This window comes from Mastigoproctus giganteus, chromosome 9 (assembly GCF_048544385.1).
Source record: "Mastigoproctus giganteus isolate SK-2022 chromosome 9, ASM4854438v1, whole genome shotgun sequence".
In the NCBI taxonomy this organism is placed as follows: domain Eukaryota; kingdom Metazoa; phylum Arthropoda; class Arachnida; order Uropygi; family Thelyphonidae; genus Mastigoproctus; species Mastigoproctus giganteus.
Genome location: NC_143583.1, coordinates 63,953,263 through 63,976,966, shown reverse-complemented (window position 1 = coordinate 63,976,966; position 23,704 = coordinate 63,953,263). Strand labels below are relative to the sequence as shown.

Here is a 23,704-nt window from a genome sequence, read left to right as displayed (position 1 = left end):
TTTTGTGCCCTTAAAAGATGATATCTGCTCTACAACGTCACCAACTTTTGCCCCTGGTAGACATACCCTGGTCCCATTCCACCTATCCTTCTTGCATAGTATATTCCCTGTCTCCCTAACAATAGAGTCACCAACAATAACTAGTTTCTTTGGGACCAGTGCATTCTGCCTTGGAGATTGCGTCTGTTTTGCCTGATGCACAGGAGTGAGCTCTGTCATTGAGCTGGGCAGCTGAGAGCTTGATGGGTCCCTCATATTAATTTCTTCGAGAGCATTTACCCTACACCTCAAGCTCTCATTGATGCCCATCAGAATGCTGAGTTGGCGCCCTCCTTTCAACAACCTCTCTTCATATGTATTTCCTGAAAATTACAATCTACAGAAATTCAGGTTTGATGTAAACAGTTTTCACCTTCTCAACCTTCAACCAATAAAGGTAAAAAAAAAGGCAAACTGCCACGATTATCAATCCACTGCATGATGGAAGCCTGTTCAAAGTTCATGTTTAGGGAAATGGACCATAATTTGCTGTGCTGGTCTAGTGCGGGTTGGTAGATTGACCATATTTAGCAGTCAGGGGATTGAACTCTGGTCTTCTACTCAAGGAGCATGTACTACTGCACTCCCACTCCTGATTACTCAGGTACTATGTATTATAGGTTCTAATACCTCTCATGCTTGGGTATTTCATAAAAAAAAAAAAAAATGAATGGAGAGACTTTGTTAGAGATTGGTCATTAATTAACTTAACTGTGCTCATCTAAATGTAAGATCCGTGACATTTAAGTTTATATTATAAATGTTTATTTTTATTTTAAATTCTATGTATATACTTCCATAGGCTATAAACATAAAGGGCGAATATAAGGGCCACAAATATAATTATCCAGACATATATAATATGGTTTTATAGCCTGGAAACCACTTGAGAACCATGAGCAGTCATATAATACATAACATGTTTACTTCTGATGGCGTGGAAGGGATGAAAATTACACATAGTTGATGAGCTTGTTAGAAGTAGATCATGCTGATGTGTCAGACCAGGGATTAGCCTGTAAACAAGGAAATAGAGTGAAGACGGAGACTGGTGTGAAACAAAAGGAGAAAGGGATATTAAGGAAACAGCCTTGTACCCAGAGTTAGTGGCAGACAGAATGCTACTTTGTCGCAACAGCACAGCAGGTGGAGAAAACAAAGTATGTTTGCATTTCCATGACAAATAATCGAGAAGGGATGGAGAAAGTAGTAAATAGGGAAAAAGGACAATATGCAAATAAATAAGAGAAATGGAAAATTTCTAATAGGAAGCAGATTGGATGAATTTTAACTGTAGGTGGGGAGAGAGGAGGAGTTGGAGAAAATTCAAAAAGTGAGTTTTTTGGAAGAAGAAAGAAGGAGGGAGGGAGACTGTTGTGGGAAGTTGTTGAGAGAGAAGATAGGGAGTGATGAGAGTTATACTGAAAAGAGTGTGTGAAAGGGTTTCTGCAATGTAGCAACAGAGTGAAGGGATTTTGAGTGTTATGGAGCATTGGTGTAGCAGTAAACGTGGTAGAGAGAAAAGAAAAGTGAGAGAGAGAGAGAGAGAGAGAGAGAAAGAGAGAAACAGAAAGTGAAAGATTATGTGTGGTGAGAGAAGATATAGCAAATAGTGATGAAGAGTTATGTGCTGGAAAGAGAAAAGATAAAGCAGAACACTGAAAGATACTGGCAAAGTGACAGCCAAGAGCACACCGAACAGTCAAGCCATTAAGGGTCATTATTATTATTATTATTAGCCATATGGTGCAAGGTAGTCTGAGGCTTATGCTGCACAAGCCAAAAAAATTCCCAAGTTACCCTGAGAGAGAGAGAGAGAGAGAGAGAGAGAGAGAGAGAGAGAGAGAGAGAGAGAGAGAGAAAAGTAGAAAGGAATCACCAAGAAGGAGAAGAATGATGATATCCAGCTCAGGACCCTGGGTGCATCAAGCCCATACTCACCAGATATGAGCCCCTGAGGTAAAATGCTCTGAAATGCTGCATGAATCAAAAGAGCAAACTGCAACCACAGAAATCTTGTGACGTTATGAAAAAAACAGAATGATCGTAATTGCTCACTTGGTACAGTAAACTAGCAGCTTTGATTAATGTAAGTCATGATTTTTCTGATTCTTGTTAGAGTTATACCTGATAACTATTTCACAGTCAAACTTGTAATTTCATTTATATTCTCAGATGAGATCTATCAACAGGAGTTAGTTCAATGACAGTATAAATATTAAAGTACAAAACACTGGAAATTTAGGTGAAAATTAATGTTTATTGAAATGATAGAAACAAAGAAATTTTACTTACTTTTGTCTGTGCTTTATAAATATAAACAGAGCAAGGGCAGTGACTAGAAGTAATAGCACAACTAGAACTGGAACCACAATAGCAGCTATACCTAAAAATGCAGGATATGTAAAGTTAAATTCATAAGTAGTAAAACTAATAACACTCATTGCATTTTAACATTATTTAAAAATAGAAATTATCAAGTATTATCAAAATTTAGATAATATACGAAGGGTTTGGAATACAAAAGATAAATACATCAGCCATTTCCATCATATATACAGGTAGTATACGTACCGCTTTACGAGTTTTCACTTTATGAGTTCCCAAGTTTACGAGTTTTTTTTTATCAAGTATCAACAAAATCAAAAATATGAACATTCATTGCAAAAAATGAATGTTAAACATTCAAAAATATTGCATTTCAAACCACATGCATAGCTATACAATACAGTGTACCCCACTTTACATATTAATCCATTCCAGAGATACCATCATATCATGAAAATATCGTTGTTGTTGTTGTTATTTGGTTTTTAGGAGCATTAGCAACTAAGGCCATATTGCTCCGGGAATATGCGGTGGTCATTTCCTGACCTTTCCGCATCCTCCGTATTTGGTGGTGACGGGCTCGAACCCCGGTCTAATCAAGAAGCGTGTGCTACGCACTGCTGCTCCTTCCCACCTGGCTACGGAGGCGCCTGAAAATATCGTAATGTGAACCTAATAACACATTGTTTTTTGGTAATTTGTTCCACGACCTCGGAAGTTGAAATTTTCGCTAGATAACTCTTTAAAACGTTGTTTTTATAGTGTAAATTGTATTAGTTACCAATTCAAATCATTAAAATCATTACAGTTTCATCATTTGTTATAATCTACATAATATCGATGTAAAAACACCATAGATAACTCCTAAACAAAAAACTACGATAGTAGTGTAAAAAGGGCATCATTTTATCTGTATCTCACATTGTGCACCTCCTTCACAATGAGTTGCCATGTATTGCACTACCTCGAATAAGTAACGCTTCATTAAAAAAAATACTATTGTTACTTATTTTCAGTGGGCACCACCACCACCACCACCCAGATGGCACCGTTTCAAGGCTGGTTGGCCTCTCATCAGTGGGTGGGTGGGCAGGTACCCTGGTATTGCAGACAAGACAATCCAGTTGTGAAGATAATCTCATAGTATATGATAGTTAACCTCAATCCTTCTAAAACCCAATCTCAGAAAAAGAATATGCTGCTCCCATGTTCCTATTCAAGAACTCTCACATTTCTATACAAGAATATATATTATTACTGTGGATAAAAATCAATTTTGAATTTTTCTTGGCATAAGCTATCACAAATATAGCCCCTTCTCCATCAACAAATCGAGGCTTCCTTGACCTTATCCAAAAGAGAGCAGTCAGGTTAGTTAATGATCCCCCTCTTTTACAAGCTCACTACATTATTTATCACACAGACTTTTAATCTCTGTTGCATGCCTTTTCTACAGATGTTTTCATGAGCACTGTTCTTCTGAATTAGCATCGACATCTCATCTCTTTCTGCTAAACCAATTCAAACGCATGCATCAGCCAATCAATAACAATTCACAGTTCAGCCTTCAAATTCAACAAACCAAATTTTCTTCATTTATCCCTTCTACTATTGTTTGTTCTACTTCTTGTGTATTAATTGAAAATTACAATTTACAGAAATTTTTAAGTCCAATGTTAATAAGTATCTCCTGTCTGAATAAGCATCTCTTGAATCTTCATCGCATATACACAGTAGTGGAGTACTATAAGTTTCAATACAGTAAAAAAGAACCCATTCAGAGAATATAATTGTAATAATGAATGAGACTACTCCTAAGGATAGCATTTTCATATTTAGTTTCACTCATAACATATTAAGTTAGATATGATTAAAAATTTTCAAAACAGAAAACCAAAAAATAACCAAACTCACCACTGGCAGGCATATTTGGATTTATTTTACTCCGGACTACAAGGTCTTGACAGTGAAGACCCATATAGTTTTCAGTACACATACATATCACTTTATTGTTAGAGTCGGCCCGACAGCTTCCTCCATTTTTACAAGGACAACGATATGGTAATGACTTTGGAAGTTCGTGAGCTGAAAATATAAATTCAGAAAATTTTACTGTATGCAAGTTAAATAAATGCATGTCATCTTAATACATTTCTTTAGTCGCGAGGAACCATGAACATTTTATAATGTTTTAAGAGTAGTACTAAAAATGTAAGTATATAAAATAAAAATCTTTTATTACACCAAGAGGTACAAAGACACTACGTAAAGTATAATCCAAAAATGGCATCAAGACTGATGGCAGGAGGCAAGACAGAATTATATTTAGCAAATAATGCAAGAAAGCCCAACTAAATAATCAAAAATTCACAGAAATATAAAATAAAAAATTTATTACATAAAATAGTGGTATAAATATAAATAATAATAGTATAAATTCTATATAACTTATTTTGAGAGGTCTGTCTGAATCTATGTTATATTTAAAAAAACAAGGCAGCAATTCACAGAGCTGATATATATATATATATATATATATATATATATACTAAATTTATTTTTCTTATTATTAAATTTGGTTCTACATGGGAGCATCAGGTTTGTGGTGACCCCAACTAACCCACATAATAACTCCATTAACACCTCTTAATAATAATTAAAAGTCATCAGACACAACACCTATTGAAAAATAATATATGCTCAAGTACATGGTGATCTCAATTGAGAATGGTCATAGCTGCCAACTTTTGGCTTTCAAAAACTGGAGATCAGCTAATTGTAAAAAAAAAAAAAAAAAAGGATTTTTTTTCAAAAAGCAGGAGGTTTCACAAAACACATGGTCTTTAAAAGTCCACGCTGCATCAGAAATTAAATTTTATTGACAACATACACATTTTGTATTAAAACACAGATATTGGGGATGGCTTACCAGTACCAGTATGCTTTTAAACATTAGCTAATCCAGGAATTTTCTTGTCTGTGGATTTCTGTTTGGATTTATGTCAACTGAAATTGATTGCTTCAAGAAAGATACTGTTGCAGACTTTGCCCTCTTCAGAAAGTTGGGTCAAAGATTTGTTCTTAAAAATGGCCTTGTTTTCTAGATTTGATTGTTAAGAGCTTTTTCAAACCTTCAGCAGAAAGAGAACATTTGAACTCCGTTTCTGTTTTTCTCATGTGGCTGAATATTCTTGCACATTCAGCATTACTATGAGGAATTGTTAAAATACCAAATGTGGTTTGGGCTTTTGCAACTGTCAGTTCCCAAAACAAAGGCCACTGTACAGCAGTTCTTTCGTCTTTGATAATAGCATCTGGTAGATTCTCGCACTGAACTGTCAGAAGTGATACTGCAAGGCACTCTGTCTTTAAAAACACCAAGATATATTGGAAACTTGTCCATAAAAAATTTCAAATTTGAAAATAATGCACTGCCAAATGATGAAATTTGTGCTACAGAATTTATAACAACATTATTTTTCAATGAGAATTTGTGCACCATGTAGTCACATTCAGTAATAAAGTACTTCCACATCGAACAAAGGAACAGAATTTTCTCCTCTTGTTTTAGACTCTCCATGACCTTGGAAGAAGAAATGCCTATGGCTAAGCCAGAGTTATCATTCTGGATGATTTTTAGTCTGCTATGGTAATCAACTTCCAAAATGGAAGTGAAAGGTTTAAAAACCATTAGTATAACAAATTAGCACATTAACATTCTTCAACATATCTTGGGTAATGACTTCATTACATAAATATGAAGTATGTTGGATTGAACGGCTATATTTAGATTTTGAAACAGGAGCATAATATTTGAAAGAAACAAGCAAATTGCTTAATTCAAGCAAGAAGAGAAGAACATGAACAGAAGTACAGGTCAATGCTGGAAAAAAGTCATGAGTTAGGGTTAAATTTGAAAGTGTCTGCATTTCTGCCCAGACATGATAGGAGGGAGTATATGATGAGAGCCTTGTCAATCAATTCGGCCCTGGAGAGATTGTGCAAGGCTCAAAGGGTAGAATTTTTTTCAGTGTGGTCTGTACTTGCTAACAGGAGAGACTACTTATACAGGAATGGGATACACTTAAATAGAAAGGGTGCAAAACTATTTGCTGATGCTATCGAGGCAGTGTTAGTTGGGTCAGAAATCTGCTAGATTTGGGGACTACACAGACTAAAAGATTAACGGTAGCCGCAGGCAGAGGCGAAAGTGATTCTTGCACTGCTTAAATTGTAATGAGCAGCAGCCTAGAGAGCAAGTTGCTGGGAACTTCAAGAGCTGTTGGTTGTTGTTGTTGTTATTTGGTTTTTAGGAGCATTAGCAACTAAGGCCATATTGCTCCGGGGATATGCGGTGGTCATTCCCTGACCTTTCCTCCGTATTTTGTGGTCACGGGCTCGAACCCCGGTCTAATCAAGAAGCGTGTGCTACGCACTGCTGTTCCTGCCCACCTGGCTACAGAGGTGCCAAGAGCTGTTGGGAGTCATCATGGAAAAAGTAAATACATGGGCTGTGTTAGGGTAACTAATAGTAAGAACAAGTGCATGTATACTTGCATGTACACTAATGCTAGAAGTATAGTAAATAAAATTTATAAATCTGAAGTGCTGATCAAGACATCAAAGGCAGATATTGTTGGGATATCAGAGACATGGGGTCACACAGATATAAGCAGTGCAGAATTTAAATTTGGGGAGTACAATGTGTATAGAAAGGACAGACAGGGTAGAAGGGAGGAGGGATTATGATGTTAGTTAAGAAACACAAAATCTAAGGAAGTGCATCCAGTTGACACGGGTGGACAGTGCAATGTTAAGTCTGTTTGGTGTGGCATAAATACTGGTAAAGGGAAAATGAGAGTAGGAGTATGTTATAGCCCTAATGACTCTGATGAGTACGATGAACAGTTGTGCAGAGAAATAGAATGGGCCAATTAATCAGAATCTCTTGTAATAGGGAATTTTAACTTTCCAGATACTGACTGGAACTTTTGGGTTGGTCATTCATACGCTAGCAAGACTTTTATGGATTTATTGGAGGATTGTTTTCTACAGCAACATGTTCGAGAGGCAACCAGAGGAAGTGATACTCTTGATCTGATAATCAGCAGTGATTATTCATGCATCAAGAATTTGAAGATAAAGGAAACACTAGGTGACAGTGATCACGGTGTACTGATGTGGGATTTACTTAAAGATGAAATCTTTAAGTAAATCCCACATCAAAAACCCTTCCCTTTACCATCAAGGGTAAAGGGAAGGGTTTTTGTTTTCGTAAAAGGTGGTCTCACACAGTTTAAATTCTATACAGTGAGATCAACTGATGATGTTACCAATGGTGAATTCTAAATGGGACGCATTCAGGGACTTAATCTTTTAGGCTACTAGGCTATTCATGCCAACTAAGAAATATCGTTCAAGGTTCAGGCCTAAATGGATGTCGGATGAATTAACAAAACTTGTGGCAGAAAAGAAAAATGCACGGGATGCATGTAAATTATCAGGCAACACAGAAGCCTACAGCAGATATAAGCTAGCCTGTAATCAAGTCACAAAGGAGGTAGTAGTGCCATGTGATGCAAGAAAGCAAGTGTATAAGCTTATGCAGTATCAGCCAAAAAAAAAAAAAAAAAATCACACCATTTCCTCCAAATGCCTGTCCAGTTCCTCCTTAAATTTATTTAACCTATCAACTTTCACAACGACAGATGGAAGTTAGTTCCAGCAATTAACCACCCGCTGGCTAAAGACAAATTTCTGCACATCTATTCTACATTTGTCTTTTCTTAATTAGAATTTATGCCCCCTTAGGTTCGTAATTTGAACAAGTGGAAGGATCCCACCAGAATTCAACGTGCTCAACCCATTCAAGGTCTTATACACCTCAATCAGATCACCACACAGGTGCCTAGTCTCCAGCCACTGCAGTTTGCAGAACTTAAGCCTCTCTTGGTAAGAAGATCCCTTCATTCCCCTCAACAATCTTGTTGCCCTTCTCTGTACATGCTCAAGCAAATCTACATTCTTCCTAAAATGAGGCCTCCAGACCTGTACGCAGTACTCAAGGTGCGGCCTGACCATTGCCTTATAGGGAGATGAAGACAGATTATGAGAAATCTTTGGCAAAGGCTGCAAAGAAAAACAGCAAAAAGTTATTTACTTATGTAAACTCTAAAAGGAAGGGGATGAATCAGTTTGGTCCACTTAACAGAGATGGTTCAACTATTGATGATCCTGCTCAAGCAGCTGATAAACTGAACAAGTATTTTGCATCTACATTCACACATGAGGAGTTATTCAAGGAGAGGAATGCCAGAAGTTCATCAAACTATAACAGGGAGATAAAGTGATTTTGTAATAACTGAGAGCAAAGTGGAGGAGAAATTGTTGAAGTTAAACATAAAAAAGGCACCTGGGGCAGATGGAATCTATCCAGTTATAATGAAGGAGGCAGCAAGGGAAGTAAGCAAACTCTTAGCCATAATTATGGGAGCATCTTTAGAGTCAGGGAAGGTCCCCATGGACTGGAGATGTGCAAATGTATCGTCAATTCACAAAGGGAGTTCAAAGAGTGACACAAATAATTATAGACCTGTTAGTTTAACTTGTGTTCCGCAGAAAATAATGGAGTCACTGGTTAAGGAGGTGATACAGGGATCACCTAGACAGGACAGCAGTAATAGTTCAGACACAGCATGGGTTTGTAAAGAGAAAGTCTTGTCTGACCAATTTAATTGGATACTATGATGTGGTCACAAAAAACTGGATGCAAAAAATAATTTTGAAATCATATACTTGAATTGCAGGAAGCTTTTGATACCGTTACACATGGAAGACTGCTGTACAAATTAGAATGGTATGGCATTAAGGGCAAGTTAGTGCAATGGATAAAGGGATGGTTGAGTGGGAGAAGACAGAGAGTGGTAATCAATGGACACTGCTCTTCGTGGACTAATGTTATTAGAATAGTCTCCCAGGGTTCAGTGTTGCTGTCCATTGTTGTTTTCTGTATTTATCAATGATATCAATGAAGGTATATCAGGCTTAATGTCCAAGTTTGCAGATGATACAAAGGTTGGCAGGTTTGTTAAAGACAGTATACTACTGCAACAGGACCCAAAAAAAGTTAGGCAGATGGGCTGAGAAGTGGCAACTGAAGTTTAACACTGACCAATGCAAAGTACTGTATATGGATAGCAGTAATCCAAGAGAAATGTACCTACTGTGTGGTACTACACTCAGGGAGGTGGAGAATGAAAAAGATCTGATCTGGGGGTAATTGTGCAGTCAGATATGAAGTTCTCTGAGCAGTGATATACAGGCAGTTCTCGTTTTATAAGTTCTCAGTTTACGAGTTTTTTTTCCCCAAGTATCAAGTATCAACAAAATCGAAAATATGAACACTAAATATTCATAAATACCGCATTCCAAACCACGTGCGTAGCTATACAAACAGTGTACCCCCCTTTACGATATTAATCAGTTCCAGAGACACCATCGTATCGTTAAAATATCATAATATGAACCCAATAATACACTGTTTTTTGATAATTCGTTTCAAGATTTTGGAAGTTGAAATTTTTGCTGTATAACTAAGCTATTTATCTCTCTAAAATATAATTTTTAAGGTCACGAGTGTGACCTTAGGGCCATATAAAAGGTCGTGAGCGTGGTTTGTAAATTGTATTAGTTACCAATTCAAATCATTAAAATGCTACACTTTCATCGTTATCATATGTTCCGTTATAGAATCAATTTTAAATGCCTTTGTGATATTTTTCTAAAGCACGTTTCTGAAGGTCACGACCATAAAACAATTTGCACTTTCCGATTTAGTGGGCTTTTCTGTTGTTGCAAGCAATTATAAATGGGTAGTAAACTCGATTTTCTTGCATTTGCAAAAATACCGATAGCTGGAATTGTGTGGTTTTTTACATTATGGTGACATGTGTTTCTCCTTTACTGAAATCTTCAATAATATAAAAAACATAAATAAATTTTCAGAATCTTCACTTCATTCCTTTTTTTAAGGTTCGTAAACTTGTTACTCCACGTGAATTCTGTTAGTTACAATTTTTGTGTGCCATTAAAAAATGCTTATGTATGCAATTGTGAAATTTATAATTAAAAGAGAAGATTATCTTGGAAACAAATGTCTCTTGAAACATTTCTGAAGAAGACAACCCTTTTGTGCAACAAACGAATGAGTGCCAAGCCAATAATGAGTGATCAACGAGTGTGCATTTAATCGATGATGATGAAGAATAAACATTCTTTAACATTTGTAAGTCGTAAATAATTTCTCTATTATTATAATTTGCTTGATTTTACAGGCTATGTTTTCATTTCTTTTGATAAATCAATCATTGTTTAAACATAAACTAATCAGCTAACTAATTTTATTGTTGAGAACGCAAACCCTATTTTTAACCTTATGTCTATGGGAAATAAATTCCCACTTTATGAGTTTCCGCTTTATGAGCAGCGCTGGGAACGAATTAACTCGTAAAGTTGAGAACTACCTGTATATTCAATGATATATAGGAATTTTGCTAGCAGGTATAAGGAGGTGAATATTCCCTTATATAAAGCAATGGTCAGGAAACACCTTGAGTACTGTATACAGGTCTGCAGGCCTCATTTTAGGAAGGATGTAGAGTTCCTAGAACGAGTACAGAGAAGGGCAACAAGGTTGGGGAGAGGAACAAAGGGGTGTGCTTATGAAGAAAGGCGCAAGTTGTAGCATCTGGAGACTAGGCACCTGTGAGGTGATCTGATTGAAGTGTATAAGGCCTTGAACGGTTTGGCAGACTCAATGCTGACGGAATACTTCCGCTTGCTCAGATTAAGAGCCTGAGGGGGCATAGATTTGAATTGAGGAACGACAGTTGTAGAATAGATGTGCAGAAGTTTGCATTTTGCCAGCGAGTAGTTGATTGCTGGAACAGACTTCCATCTGTTGTTGTGGAAATTGATAGCTTAAATAAATTTAAGGCTGAACTAGACAAACATTTGGAGTGACTGTCTGGGTGAAATGGGTAGGTTTTTTTTTTTTTTTTTTTGGCTGATTCTGTATAAGCATGCTTTCTTGCATCATATTAGTATTAGTAATGGCCGCATGGTGCAAGAAAGCCTATGGCTTATGCTGCACCAGCCAAAAAAAAAAAAAAAAAAAACCCCGAATAAAACAATGATAAAAAAAAAAAAAATAAATAATGATAATTAATAAAAGAAAAGGAAATTAAATCTATCATCCTATGCGCTTCCCTGACTCGAAGGTACTATCCAGATGACCTTTGAATTTCCCCAAGCTGTCAGCCTCTGCCACCTATGTAGACAACTTATTCCAGGCACCTCCGTAGCCAGGTGGGAAGGAGCAGCAGCAGCAGTGTGTAGCACACGCTTCTTGATTAGACTGGGGTTCGAGCCCATCACCACCAAATACGGAGGATGCAGAAAGGTCAGGGAATGACCACTGCATATTCCCGGAGCAATACGGCTTTAGTTGCTAATGCTCCTAAAAAACCAAATAACAAGGAACACAAACAACTTATTCCAGTAATTTATAACTCGCTGGCCAAAGATCTAACCAAAATGTTCAATAAAATATATCTAAATGGAACACTAGCTAATGATTGGTTGAGGTCCTCACTCATCCTTCTTCCAAAGAAGAACAACATCACCTCATGCAATGATTTTCGTCTTATTAGTTTGATGAGCCACATGTTGAAGTTGCTGCTACGGATAATCCTAAACAGGATTTACAAAAAAAATGTGAATCAGTAATCTATGACACCCAATTTGGATTTCGAAGCGGACTAGGTACAAGAGAAGCTCTCCTAGGTATAAATGTGTTGTTACAAAAATGTAGAGAACACCAGAAGACAGTATTCATCTGCTTCATAGACTTTGAAAAGGCTTTCGATCGGGTACAATATGTAAAGCTTATAGAAGCACTTAAAAAATTAGATCATGATGGATGAGACATCAAACTCATCAAAGAAATCTATTGGAATCAAACAATCACTAAGTGTCGAAGAGGGTGAAACTGACGAGATCAATATAAAAAGAGGGATAAGGCAGGGTTGTATTCTCTCGCCCATGCTATTTAACATCTATTCTGAAGTTATTTTCCAAAATGCATTGTGGGAAAGGAAAAAAGAAATTAAAATAAATGGTCAGCTGATAAATAACATACGATACGCTGATAATATTGCTATATTCGTAGAAAATATAGATGATCTTCAATTGCTTTTGGACTGTATTAACAACAAATGTAATGATATGGGTTTAAGAATCAATGTCAACAAGACCAAATACATGACTGTGAGTAAATCTCCAGTAAGCGAAGTCCAGCTATTATTGAATGGAGCTCCAATAGTTAGAGTGACTCATTTTAAATACCTTGGTAGTTGGCTAAATGCTGATCTAGAGCTGGAGGCAGAAATAAAAGAATAGAGGTTGTGAGAAATGCCTTTACAAAAAAAAAAAAACAATGCAGTGTCACAAAGCTCTAGATCTGTCAATCAGACTGGAATTCATTAGGTGCTATGTGTGGTCCATACTATTATACAGAGTTGAAACTTGGATACTGAAAACATCAAGCATGAACAAATAGAGGCCTTTGAAATGTGGATCTACAGATGCATGCTAAAAATATCTTGGATAGAAAGAATCACCAACATTGAAGTATTGAAAAGAGCAGGAAGAAAACGTGAATTGTTGAGCTTAGTGAAGAGAAAGAAAACTGCCTACCTGGGACACATCCTTAGAAATGTGAAATATAAATTGCTTCAAGTAATAATAGAGGGGAAAATAGAGGGAAAGCGAGGAGTGAAGAGGAGGAAACTTTCTTGGCTGAAAAACATCTGCAACTGGACTGGCAGATCAGCTGAGGACCTTTTTCATCTTGCCCAAGAAGTAGAGCCTGGTGATTGCCAACCTCCAATAGGAGAGGGCATTAAAGAAGAAGAAAATAAATATAGAATGCTGATACCAGAATAAAATACTAGAAAAATGAATTAATGTAGAGGCAAGACGACAAAAACTATACAAACTTAATAGGAAATATCCATGCAGACATGAATAAGATGATACATCAATAGCTTGCTCCATTGGCCACTTGTTTTTGTCAATTTTTCTATGTGATTAATTTTTATTAATATGTGCAGGATATATTAATAGTAAAAATGGAAATGATAAACTTGCAATTAAAAAACTTGAGTAGAACACAGTTGTCATCTTAAATTAATTATTTGGCAGCACTTTATTTTTTTTAATTGGACATTATTGAAGCAATTCTGTCAGTAATTGAAATTTCTCTGAAAGTGATTAAAATTTCACTGTGCCTTGGTTTCCCAATTGTGGGCTGCTCATCACCAAACTTTAACTAAAAGCCAAAAGGGAAAGATTTAAAAAAATCTTTCCCTTTGGCTGTTGGTTAAAATTTGGCAATAAGAATAAAATAATATAGTTAATAAACAATAAATTATTAATTATGTAGTCATGCTGCCCACTGAGCAATCTACTAATCCATTTTCTGTTTACATACTCAGATTTTGACATTTAATTCATAGTTGTTTAGATTTACTGTCCTAAAACTGAAATAATTGGCAAAGATTAGGTCTCAAGGTTGCTGGTATTTGGATTTACTTGTATTTTACTTGTATGGCTGTATTGAATCTAGATAACTCAGTAATGAATTTTTTTTTCCCTTTTAAAAAAAACAAAATGTAAGCCATACCCTGATTTTAAAAGCACAAATTTTGGGAAACGAAATTTAATGTGCTATGCCTGAGCAAAATATTTTTAATCAGGCAAAGTGCATCAAAATTCAGACTCATGCAATGTATGACATGGCAGTGTTTAGTCCCACAGTACTGCAAAAAAAAAAAAAAAAAAAAATGTATGTATGAGATATATTTTGTATGTATGCACTCCTTCTTCTTCTTCTTGAATTTAAATTTTGGAAAGGGCACTGTACATTTGAACTTGAAAGATTTGCTTATTCAAGAAGATCTAAATAAATCTGGGAGATGCCCTCATGATGCAAACCCAGGATTAAGATCTTGGAATGGCATATATGGACACTGGTATCAAAAGTAATGACTGGAACAGCAGATATGGATTCATTTTTATGCTTCCAAAGGACATAAAAAGAAATATTTACAAAATTTTAAACTTATAATATGATACTCGCAGGGTCAAATTTAGGTGAGTATGAGGAATGCACTGTACTTGTGATGAATGTATATGTAATCACCCTGCCACTCCCTAGTGGCTGCCTCTACTCTTCCTTGGGAGCAAGCTAGGGTACCTTCTGGGAAGGTATTTCATGTTTGCATCTGCTTTAACAACTAGATCTAGAAGTGACCTATTTTTTTATTGGAAGTCATCTTGATCTGGACTTAGAATGGATTAAACATCAAGAAACTAAGCCAATGGCACATTATTTTTTCCAGTATTTTTCTATATAATATCATATATTATATGCAGCTGTACTGCATAAGAGATATACAGGGTGTCTCAAAAATATTGGTACAAACGTTTAGGGGAAGTAGGTAACATCTAAAGGAATGTGAATTGCACAGGAACCCATGGACACTGCTCATCATGGACTAATGTTATTAGTGGAGTCCCTCAGGGGTCAGTGTTGGGTCCATTATTGTTTTCTGTATTTATAAATAATATTGATGATGGTAAATCAAGCTTAATGTCCAAGTTTGCAGACGATACAAAGGTTGGCAGGGTTGTTAAGGACACTACTGATGCTATGCTGCTGCAACAGGATCTGGAAAGGTTGAGCAGATGGGCTGAGAGGTGGCAAATGAAGTTTAACATTGACAAATGTAAAGTACTACATATGGGAAACAGCAACCCCAGAGCAACGTATCAACTCTGTGGTACTACACTGACAACACAGAACATGGAACCATAGATAACACAGAGCCATAGGCGATCCAACAACTGCTAGTAGAACTACCGCTAGCCAGTTAGTTAGGCCTTAATTACTGATAGTACTTCCCGCCAAAAAAAAATTTAAAATATTCCCACCACCCGCAAAGCAAAATCTATCGGGATCTTGACCTAATATATATATATATATATATATATATAATATATATATATAGAGGGAGAGAGAGAGAGAGAGAGAGAGCTCCTAAAAACCAAATAACGAATAAACAAACAAACTAGAGTTTGTTTGTTTGTTTGTTATTTGGTTTTTAGGAGCATTAGCAACTAAGGCCATATTGCTCCAGGGATACGCGGTGGTCATTCCCTGACCTTTCCACATCCTCCGTATTTGGTGATCATGGGCTCGAACCCCGGTCTAATCAAGAAGCGTGTGCTATGCACTTCTGCTCCTGCCCACCTGGCTACGGAGGCGCCTAAAGTAGAGTTCCTAGAGAAGAATTCAGGAAGGTTGTACCTAAGATAGTGGTGAACAGCGTGGAATCAGATGGAAAGCATTCAAAGACTATAATAGGACTGACAGAGCAAGTTTGTGGAAGGACAAGCAATAGTAGGAGATGAAAAGAAACCCCATGGTGGAATGATAGGACAAGAGAGGCTGTGAAAATCAAGAATAATGCATTCAGGACCTACTTTCAGAACAGAAATGATGAGAATAAAGAGAGATATATGAACCTTGAATAGAGAGGCTAAGAGGATACTTAAAGAGGAGAGAAGACTGTGGTTGGAAGAAAGGAGTGAAACTCTACATGATATCGATGGTAATAAAAAGATGCTGTATGGTATGGTGAGGAATAGAAGAAGAGATGGTGAACAGAGCAAATACTTGATGGATGAGAATGAGAACCTAATAACCAGGGATGAAGAGATAAAAGAAACATGGAAGAAGTATTTTGAAAGAACGTGCAGGACAGCCAGCAAAAGGGACAAAGGCAGGTTGATCATAGAAGAGGGGATGGAAGGGAAGATACGGAGAGAGAGCAGACAGACTTGATGTGGAATGATGTAGTGCAGGCATGGAAAAACATCAGGACAGGTAAGTCTGCTGGTATGGATGAGATAAATGGAGAGATGCTGAAGGCTACAGGTGAGGCAGGGATAGCATGGACATACAGACTGTTCCATAAGGTCTGGGATGAGAGATAGGTGCCGAAGGACTGGAAAGAAGGTTTGATCATCCCGTTGTTCAAGAAGGGGAACAGGAAAAAGTTGTATATATATATATACACAACTTGAAAGATGTGTGTATATATATGTACTTAACTTATTTATGCATTATTACTTTTTAAATTATGGTTCTATTTTGGAGTATCAGGTTTGTAGTGACCCCAACCAACCTGCTAGTTATATATAAATCTAGCCCTGGTATGGATCCTCATTTATGCTATTTAAAACTTTAATATTTAAATCTAATTGTCATTAGACATAATTCCAATATATATAGAATGAAAACTTTAACTAATCATGAAAAGAAAAGAAAAAAAGAAGAAAAGAAAATTAATATTGCAAACATCAGTGACAGCATTAATGCATGTTCCACTGCATGCTGCTAATAATAAATTAAGATAAAAACAAATAAAATAGATGCCAGTAGCATAGCCAACCAGTAGAGCGAAAGTAAAAATAAACCATACATAAAACCAAATGAAAGGGGGAGGGAAGAGAAAGAGTATTGCAGGAAGAACATTCATAAAATAATTTAGAAAAGCCAAAATATAGATGAATATACAATATCAAATAATAAAAATATTTTAGAAAAAGTCAATTAAAAAATTTATTGGCATCCCTATGGCACCAAGTCCAAATTATGTGAAATACCACTGAAAGAGAAGAGGAGACAAAAAATATCTATAACACTGGACCAACAAAACTAAATAAAAATAAAATAAACAGACTGACCATTATGTCCAGTGGTGAGCTACAGTGGACTCTTGCGAGTCCACTGTTATTTTTTTTTTAAATTTTGCGAGACCATTGTTGAAACAATCAATCATGTATTTTACAAATGAAATCCTGAATTCAATTATTGAGTATCCAGAGTTGGAACTGCGGTGGGGCGAACTGGACCCCAACCCCAGCATTTTAATGGCACAATCAAACAGTTATGTGTTTTAAAATTGCTTCATTTTTGATTTATTTAATTACAGTCAGACCACTGTTTTATGAACTTCTTTATAGCAAATTTTTTTGAATTCTGCTTGGTAATTACATTTAAAATAGTTTCTGCAGAACAAAGAAAATTTTCATATAACGAATGGATTACGAGAGACATAACTTTGTACGTATTGTTCCCACCTCTGGCCTTTATTCAATTAGAAAGCACACATTAAGGGTTAAAAGGAGTACCGTTCTGTAATGTTAGTGGTGCCCATAAAACCAATGCAGCTGCCTACCGAGAAGTTGCGCTAGACAATATGCTTTCCATAGCCAGTCAGAAGATTAAGGCATATTCGAGGCACAGTAATAGCCTCTGATCAATCTGTGTTGTGGTTCCCCTTTACTCTGGAAAGCAGTCATCTGTTTTTTGTTGAAGTGAGTGATCCACGCTTTTCAATAAATTTCTCCTGTCTAAGTTTACATGGTCACAGTATCTGAATATCTGAGTGATTCTGACATTTTTCACAGTATTCAAAGTGACAGTAGCGACATTGAGGGGGGGGGGGGTTGAGAGCAACTAAGATATTAAATAAACTTTCCGAAATGAAATGTTGGCAGGATTTTGAAACTGCATCAAGGCCTTCACTGTGAAAAAAATGTTCTAAAATATAATGGCATACTCCAAAAAACCAGGGCAATTTAAGGATGATTGTTTGTTTGTTGTTATTTGTTATTTGGTTTTTAGGAGCATTAGCAACTAAGGCCATATTGCTCCGGGATATGCGGTGGTCATTCCCTGACCTTCCCGCATCCTCCGTATTTGGTGGTGACGGGCTCGAACCCCGGTCTAATCAAGAAGCGTGTGCTACGCACTGCTGCTCCTTCCCACCTGGCCACGGAGACGCCAAGGATGATTGTTAAAGAACTTGAAGTGGAAATTATAAGGATTGGTCGTGTGTTAGGGCCACAATGGGCATCTTGTAGCTTGCGGATGTAATTGCAGTATTATCCTGCTTTGTGCAAACATTTTGAATCAGAAGTTAAAATCAGAATTATTAACTGACTTTTAAATCTGGAATTTCTTAACAATTTAGCACTAATGATTGACATCCTGCAGCAGCTCTCTTACCTTTCAGAAGGTTTACAAAGTCGCAGAATCACTATAGTAAAAGCAGATAAATTAATTATTAGAACTATCAAGGCTATTGCTAATTTGAAAAATTCTGAAGGAAATTATGAAGCTAAAATTGACAACATGTCGAAGTCAAAAGAATTTGAAGGAATCAAAATCGAAAGTAAGAACACATTTAAAAAATTACTCTGTGACAAGTTATTAAACTGCACTGTTTTATCCTTAAAGGATAGGTTATTAATGCAACAGAGTAATCTTAAATTAAATAAAGAAAATAATGATATCCATTATCAGAAATAAATTTTAAACATATGTTACCCAAAATTGTGGAATATGAAAGAAATTTCATCTCCATGGCAAGAGGTATGAAAAACAAATAAGAAATTTAAGTTTACTAATAAAATATGAAATAAAAATTAATGATTTTAGAGATTTTGTAGAAGACAGTTTATCTTTAAAATCAAGTGAAATTCCCTTTTCAATTAAAAAAGCCAGAAATATTCATGAAACCATTGTGATTAGCATGCTGAAGCTAAGCGATCTTTGACAATTAAACACGTTGCAATTAAACAAAAGGAAAAAAAAAAACGCATGTTATTGTACTGTAAAAACTGATATGTATTTCTGTAGCCTTGGTTATTAGAGTTGACTTCATTGGTGCCGATCCCCTCACCGCTTCTCGTATTCTGTCTTTACCCTTTATTATTGTGTTCACTGTTGACAGTGAGAAATCTAAATTCCATGCGATACTTGTTAATGTTTGACCATTTTCATACATCCTTATTTTAATTTTCTGATCCAACTTGATCGCTTTCCTTTTCTTGGTAGATTTACTGGTACCACTGTCACTTATTCTCTTAGTCGGCACCATGATAATGGTCAAAATGAAATTTTCTGTAAAGAACTTCACAGGGTTAAGGCAAAAACTCACTATTATCACCCCACGAGAGCTCACATTTTACTAAAGCACATTTCTGGAGGTCACAACCATAAAATAATAAAAACAATTTGCACTTTCTGGGTTATTGGGCTTTTCTGTTAATGCAATTCATTATAAACGGGTAGTAAACTCGATCTTATTGCATTTGCAATAAACTGACAGCTGGAATTCTGTGGGTTTTATGTTATTATGATGAAATGTGTTTCCCCTTCCATGAAACCTTCAATCATATAAAAAACATAAGTAAATTTTCAGAATCTTCTCTTCATTCCTATTTTTAAGCTTGTTGCTCCATATCTCACTTGTGCAATTTGTGCGTGCCGTGACTGTTGTTATTGATTGCTTATTATATATTTTTTTTACTGTTTTAAATTTTACAATCCTTAAAAAAAAAAAATAGAGTGAAAAAAATTTACATAAGTCTGAAGTTACATAAATCAGGGACTTACTGTATCAAAAAATGTTCAGCAAACTACGTAAAAAATATGGTGATAGATAAAAAACGAAAAAAACTTACCACGCACTACTTGTGTGTCCAATCCAATGAGTCCCCTTATTTATTACGATGTCACATATAGTTTGATCACCAACATTATAATGGTTCATTAAAGATTTAACGGATGCACCGTTTTCAAACTTCTGAATAATTTCTAGTTTTTGTTTAATTGAAAGCACAATTCTTTTGTATTTACTCATCATTTTTGTGATATCTAAATAAAAAAAAAATATTTACTATAAAAAAAATTTCAACATAACGATATAACAAAACAAAAGTTGTCTGTTTGCGGTGCGATGGAACACAACAATCGACGCGACGCACTAAAACAAACTAAACACGTTTTTTTTTTTTTTTTGAGCGATTGGTGTGAAGACAGCAGGGGTTGCAGGATAATAGGTACATTAATCTCCCAATGATGACATATAACGCCATTTCTTGTCTCTTATTTATGAATTGCAAAACATCTGTTTATACCTTTTCTAGTTATTACTAATTTTATGATTTCTGGCTGATTTTTTTTATTTGGAGTCTTGAAGTATCCTGATTAATGCGATCCTGGTAAATTGAGAGTCTGCTGTATTTTGATTTGTATATATTGATTAAGAAATAAAAGAGCTTTTGTACTACAGTAGTAACTGCAGGAAGTATGACTGTGACATCATACTATTCAAAAATTCTAAAACGTTAGAACTCGAGATATCATACCAGTCATGAAAAATGCTCTAATCACACTACTAGTGAGTGCTTGGCACAGACTAATGGTGTGAGCGTGGAAAACACCTCTGCCAGACACCACCACTTCCATGACGGATCAAATTTACACAGCAAAAATATTCACGGCTCAACACTGATTAATGCTCCATCTCGACAGAGAACCACAAGGCCAGTAATGGTCAAGGAATCACTGCATTTCGAACATTAGACAAATCCATGCATACACAAACAGATACACTGATCGATCAGTGGATGTAATGGATTTGAATAATGGTGGCCCTTATGCGGTGAAAAATATAATAGAACAGAACCTAGCACTCACATGGCAACACTATACCACTTATGAAGTCACTGCTAAACCAGAATTAATTAATTAATCTTGTTGCTGTTGAGATGGGACATAATAGTCAGTCTATTTATTTTATTTAGTTTTGTTGGTCCAGTGTTGTAGATATTTTTCATCTCCTTTTTCTATTTCACATAATTTGGACCTGGCACCATCAGAGAAATGCTGCTAAATTTCATTTAATTGGCTTTTTCTAGAATATTTTTATTATTTGATATTGTATATTTCAGCTTTTCTAAATTATTTTATGAGCATTCTTTCTGCAATACTTTTTCTCTTCTCCCCCCCTTTTGTATGGTTTTATGCGTGGTTTATTTTTACTTTCACTCTACTGGCTGGCCATGCTATGGACATGTATTTTATTTGTTTTTATCTTAATTTTATACATATTTGAAAATCCCTTACATCATCATCAAACCCCTATACTCAGACTGTAAAATAAGTATAAAAATTGTGACAGTCAGGTGTGTAAATATGATCCAGCCCTGCAACTAAACCAGTAAAACAAAATACTTGAATTTTAATATGCACTGCAAATCACTAATAAATAAAATTTCACAATAAAGGGTTTTTTTTTCAAATAATATTGTTTGTAAATATTTTTATTTCTAAAGTTTTCAGGTTATTACCTGCATTACATGAAGCTAAACTACTTCCCTGAAGATCTGCTCCATCAGGACAAGCACAACGATACCCTCCAGGGATAAGAAGGCAAAGATGGGAACATGATGTTTGTGGACAACGGTTACGTACTAAGTGGAGACATTAAAAATAAAATAAAATGTTCAATAAAGAATTAACTGATGTATAATACTGTTAGTGAAATTTGTAATATTTACATTAATCATGTCAATTTTATCATATTAATATTTAAAATAAACATGCCAATACACAAAATACTATGACTGAATCAAAATAAATTTATCAAGTAAATTTACAACTCACACAGAAATGCACTTCTACAGCTAAATTTAAAATTAAATGGGTTCCTTAACCTAGAAGAACATATATGGATTTACTGATTCACTGGATTTGTCATACAATATTTGACACTATGCCAACAGCCCAGTATAACATTAATGGCTTTATACCCAGTATAATAATACAAAAAAATTATTAATAAGCTGAAATAAAATCCAAATTGGTATAAGCGTTGGTAATTTATGCAACGAAGCAAACTTATACAGCAACAACAACAACAACAAAAAAAAAAAAACTGTACCGATATCATTTGTCCATCTTTTATAATATTAGCATTAGCAGAGGCATAAGATGCAAGAAAGCAAAGCTTATATAGCATCAGCCAAAAAAAAAAACAAAAAAAAAAAGCCCTTCCATTTCACCCATCCTTTCACTTCAAAAGCTTGTCTAGTTCAGCCTTGAATTTATTTAAGCTGTGAACTTCCATAATGACAGATGGAAATTTGTTCTTGCAATCAGCCACCTGCTGGCTAAAGGCAAATTTCCTCCAACTATTCTACAACTGTCTTTCCTCAATTTGAATTTACACCCCAACTGGTGTTGAATTAGAGCAAGAGGAAGAATCCCATCAGCATTGGGCTTACTCAAACAATTCAAGGGCTTATACAACTCAATCAGACCACCTCACAGGTGCCTAGTCTCCAAAAACTGTAATTTGCAATACTTAAGCCTTTCTTGGTAACAAAGCAACTCTTTGTTCCACTCACTAATCTTGTTGCTGTTCTGTCCTCTTGCTAGCAGCTCTACATCTTTCCTAAAATGAGGCCTCCAGACCAGTATGCAGCATTCAAGATGTGGCCTGACCATTGCCTTATGTCCTTATCCCTGCTAGCAAATTTCCTCTATATCATTGACAAGACCCCATGAGCTACTCTGGAAGGCTGTCTGCAATGCTTAGAAAACTTTATATCTGACTGCACAATTACCTCCAGGTCTTTTTCATTCTCCACTACACTGAGTGTAGTACTGCACAGTTGGTATTAGGGCTTGCATAAAACCGAGAAATTTCAAAACCGAGTTTAACCGAAGTTTATTCTTAAAACCGGTTTTAAAACCGATTTTCTCAGACTTAGGGAAAATAATTAAAAGCTTATAACACAAGTATTTATTTTATCTTGGGTAGATTGTACAAATCGTAATCAAATCTTTTAAACAAATCTATCACCTCTTATAGTAAAAAAAATAAAAAAATTAAAATGCTCCAAAAAGGTAACCAGCTTGAGATTATACAAAAAAATAATAAGCCCTATAATAATAATAATAAATAAATAAAAATAAACAGCTTGGGGAAATTACTTTACTATTTATTGCTCAGCTTTTTTCTGAAAATGGCCCTTTAAAAAACACAGTATATTAAGCATTTTTCCTGATAGACTTGACCTTATTTTTGTGTTAAAGAGACCAGTGATCGAAAACACTCTCTCAGATTGGACACTTGTTGGTTTAATGGTCAGCAGTGCTCTATAAACTTTCTCCAGCTTTTCACTTCTGCTGCTAGTTGCCTCCGAAATTTTAAATTCTTTGCTGATTTCCAATTCAGTCTGATATTTTGAAGGCTCTTCAGTTAATCTCTTTCATATCATACTCTCTAATAATCACTACATCACTAATAATCACTATCATACTCTCGCATGAGTGTATCTCCGACATCGGAAC

The 23,704-nt window shown here is 35.6% G+C and overlaps 1 protein-coding gene across 1 annotated transcript in view; it reads right to left on the bottom strand.

The window, feature by feature from the left end:
• The window catches only part of mgl (low-density lipoprotein receptor-related protein megalin), a 1,043,262-nt gene that overhangs the window by 40,290 nt on the left and 979,268 nt on the right, over positions 1–23,704 (bottom strand). The window contains exons 75-77 of the mRNA XM_090381453.1: positions 21,697–21,819; positions 4,282–4,452; positions 2,335–2,425 (exon numbers count right to left, since the gene is read on the bottom strand). Coding sequence (XP_090237579.1) covers positions 2,335–2,425; positions 4,282–4,452; positions 21,697–21,819 — 385 coding nt within the window. The remainder of the gene's footprint in view (positions 1–2,334; positions 2,426–4,281; positions 4,453–21,696; positions 21,820–23,704) is intronic.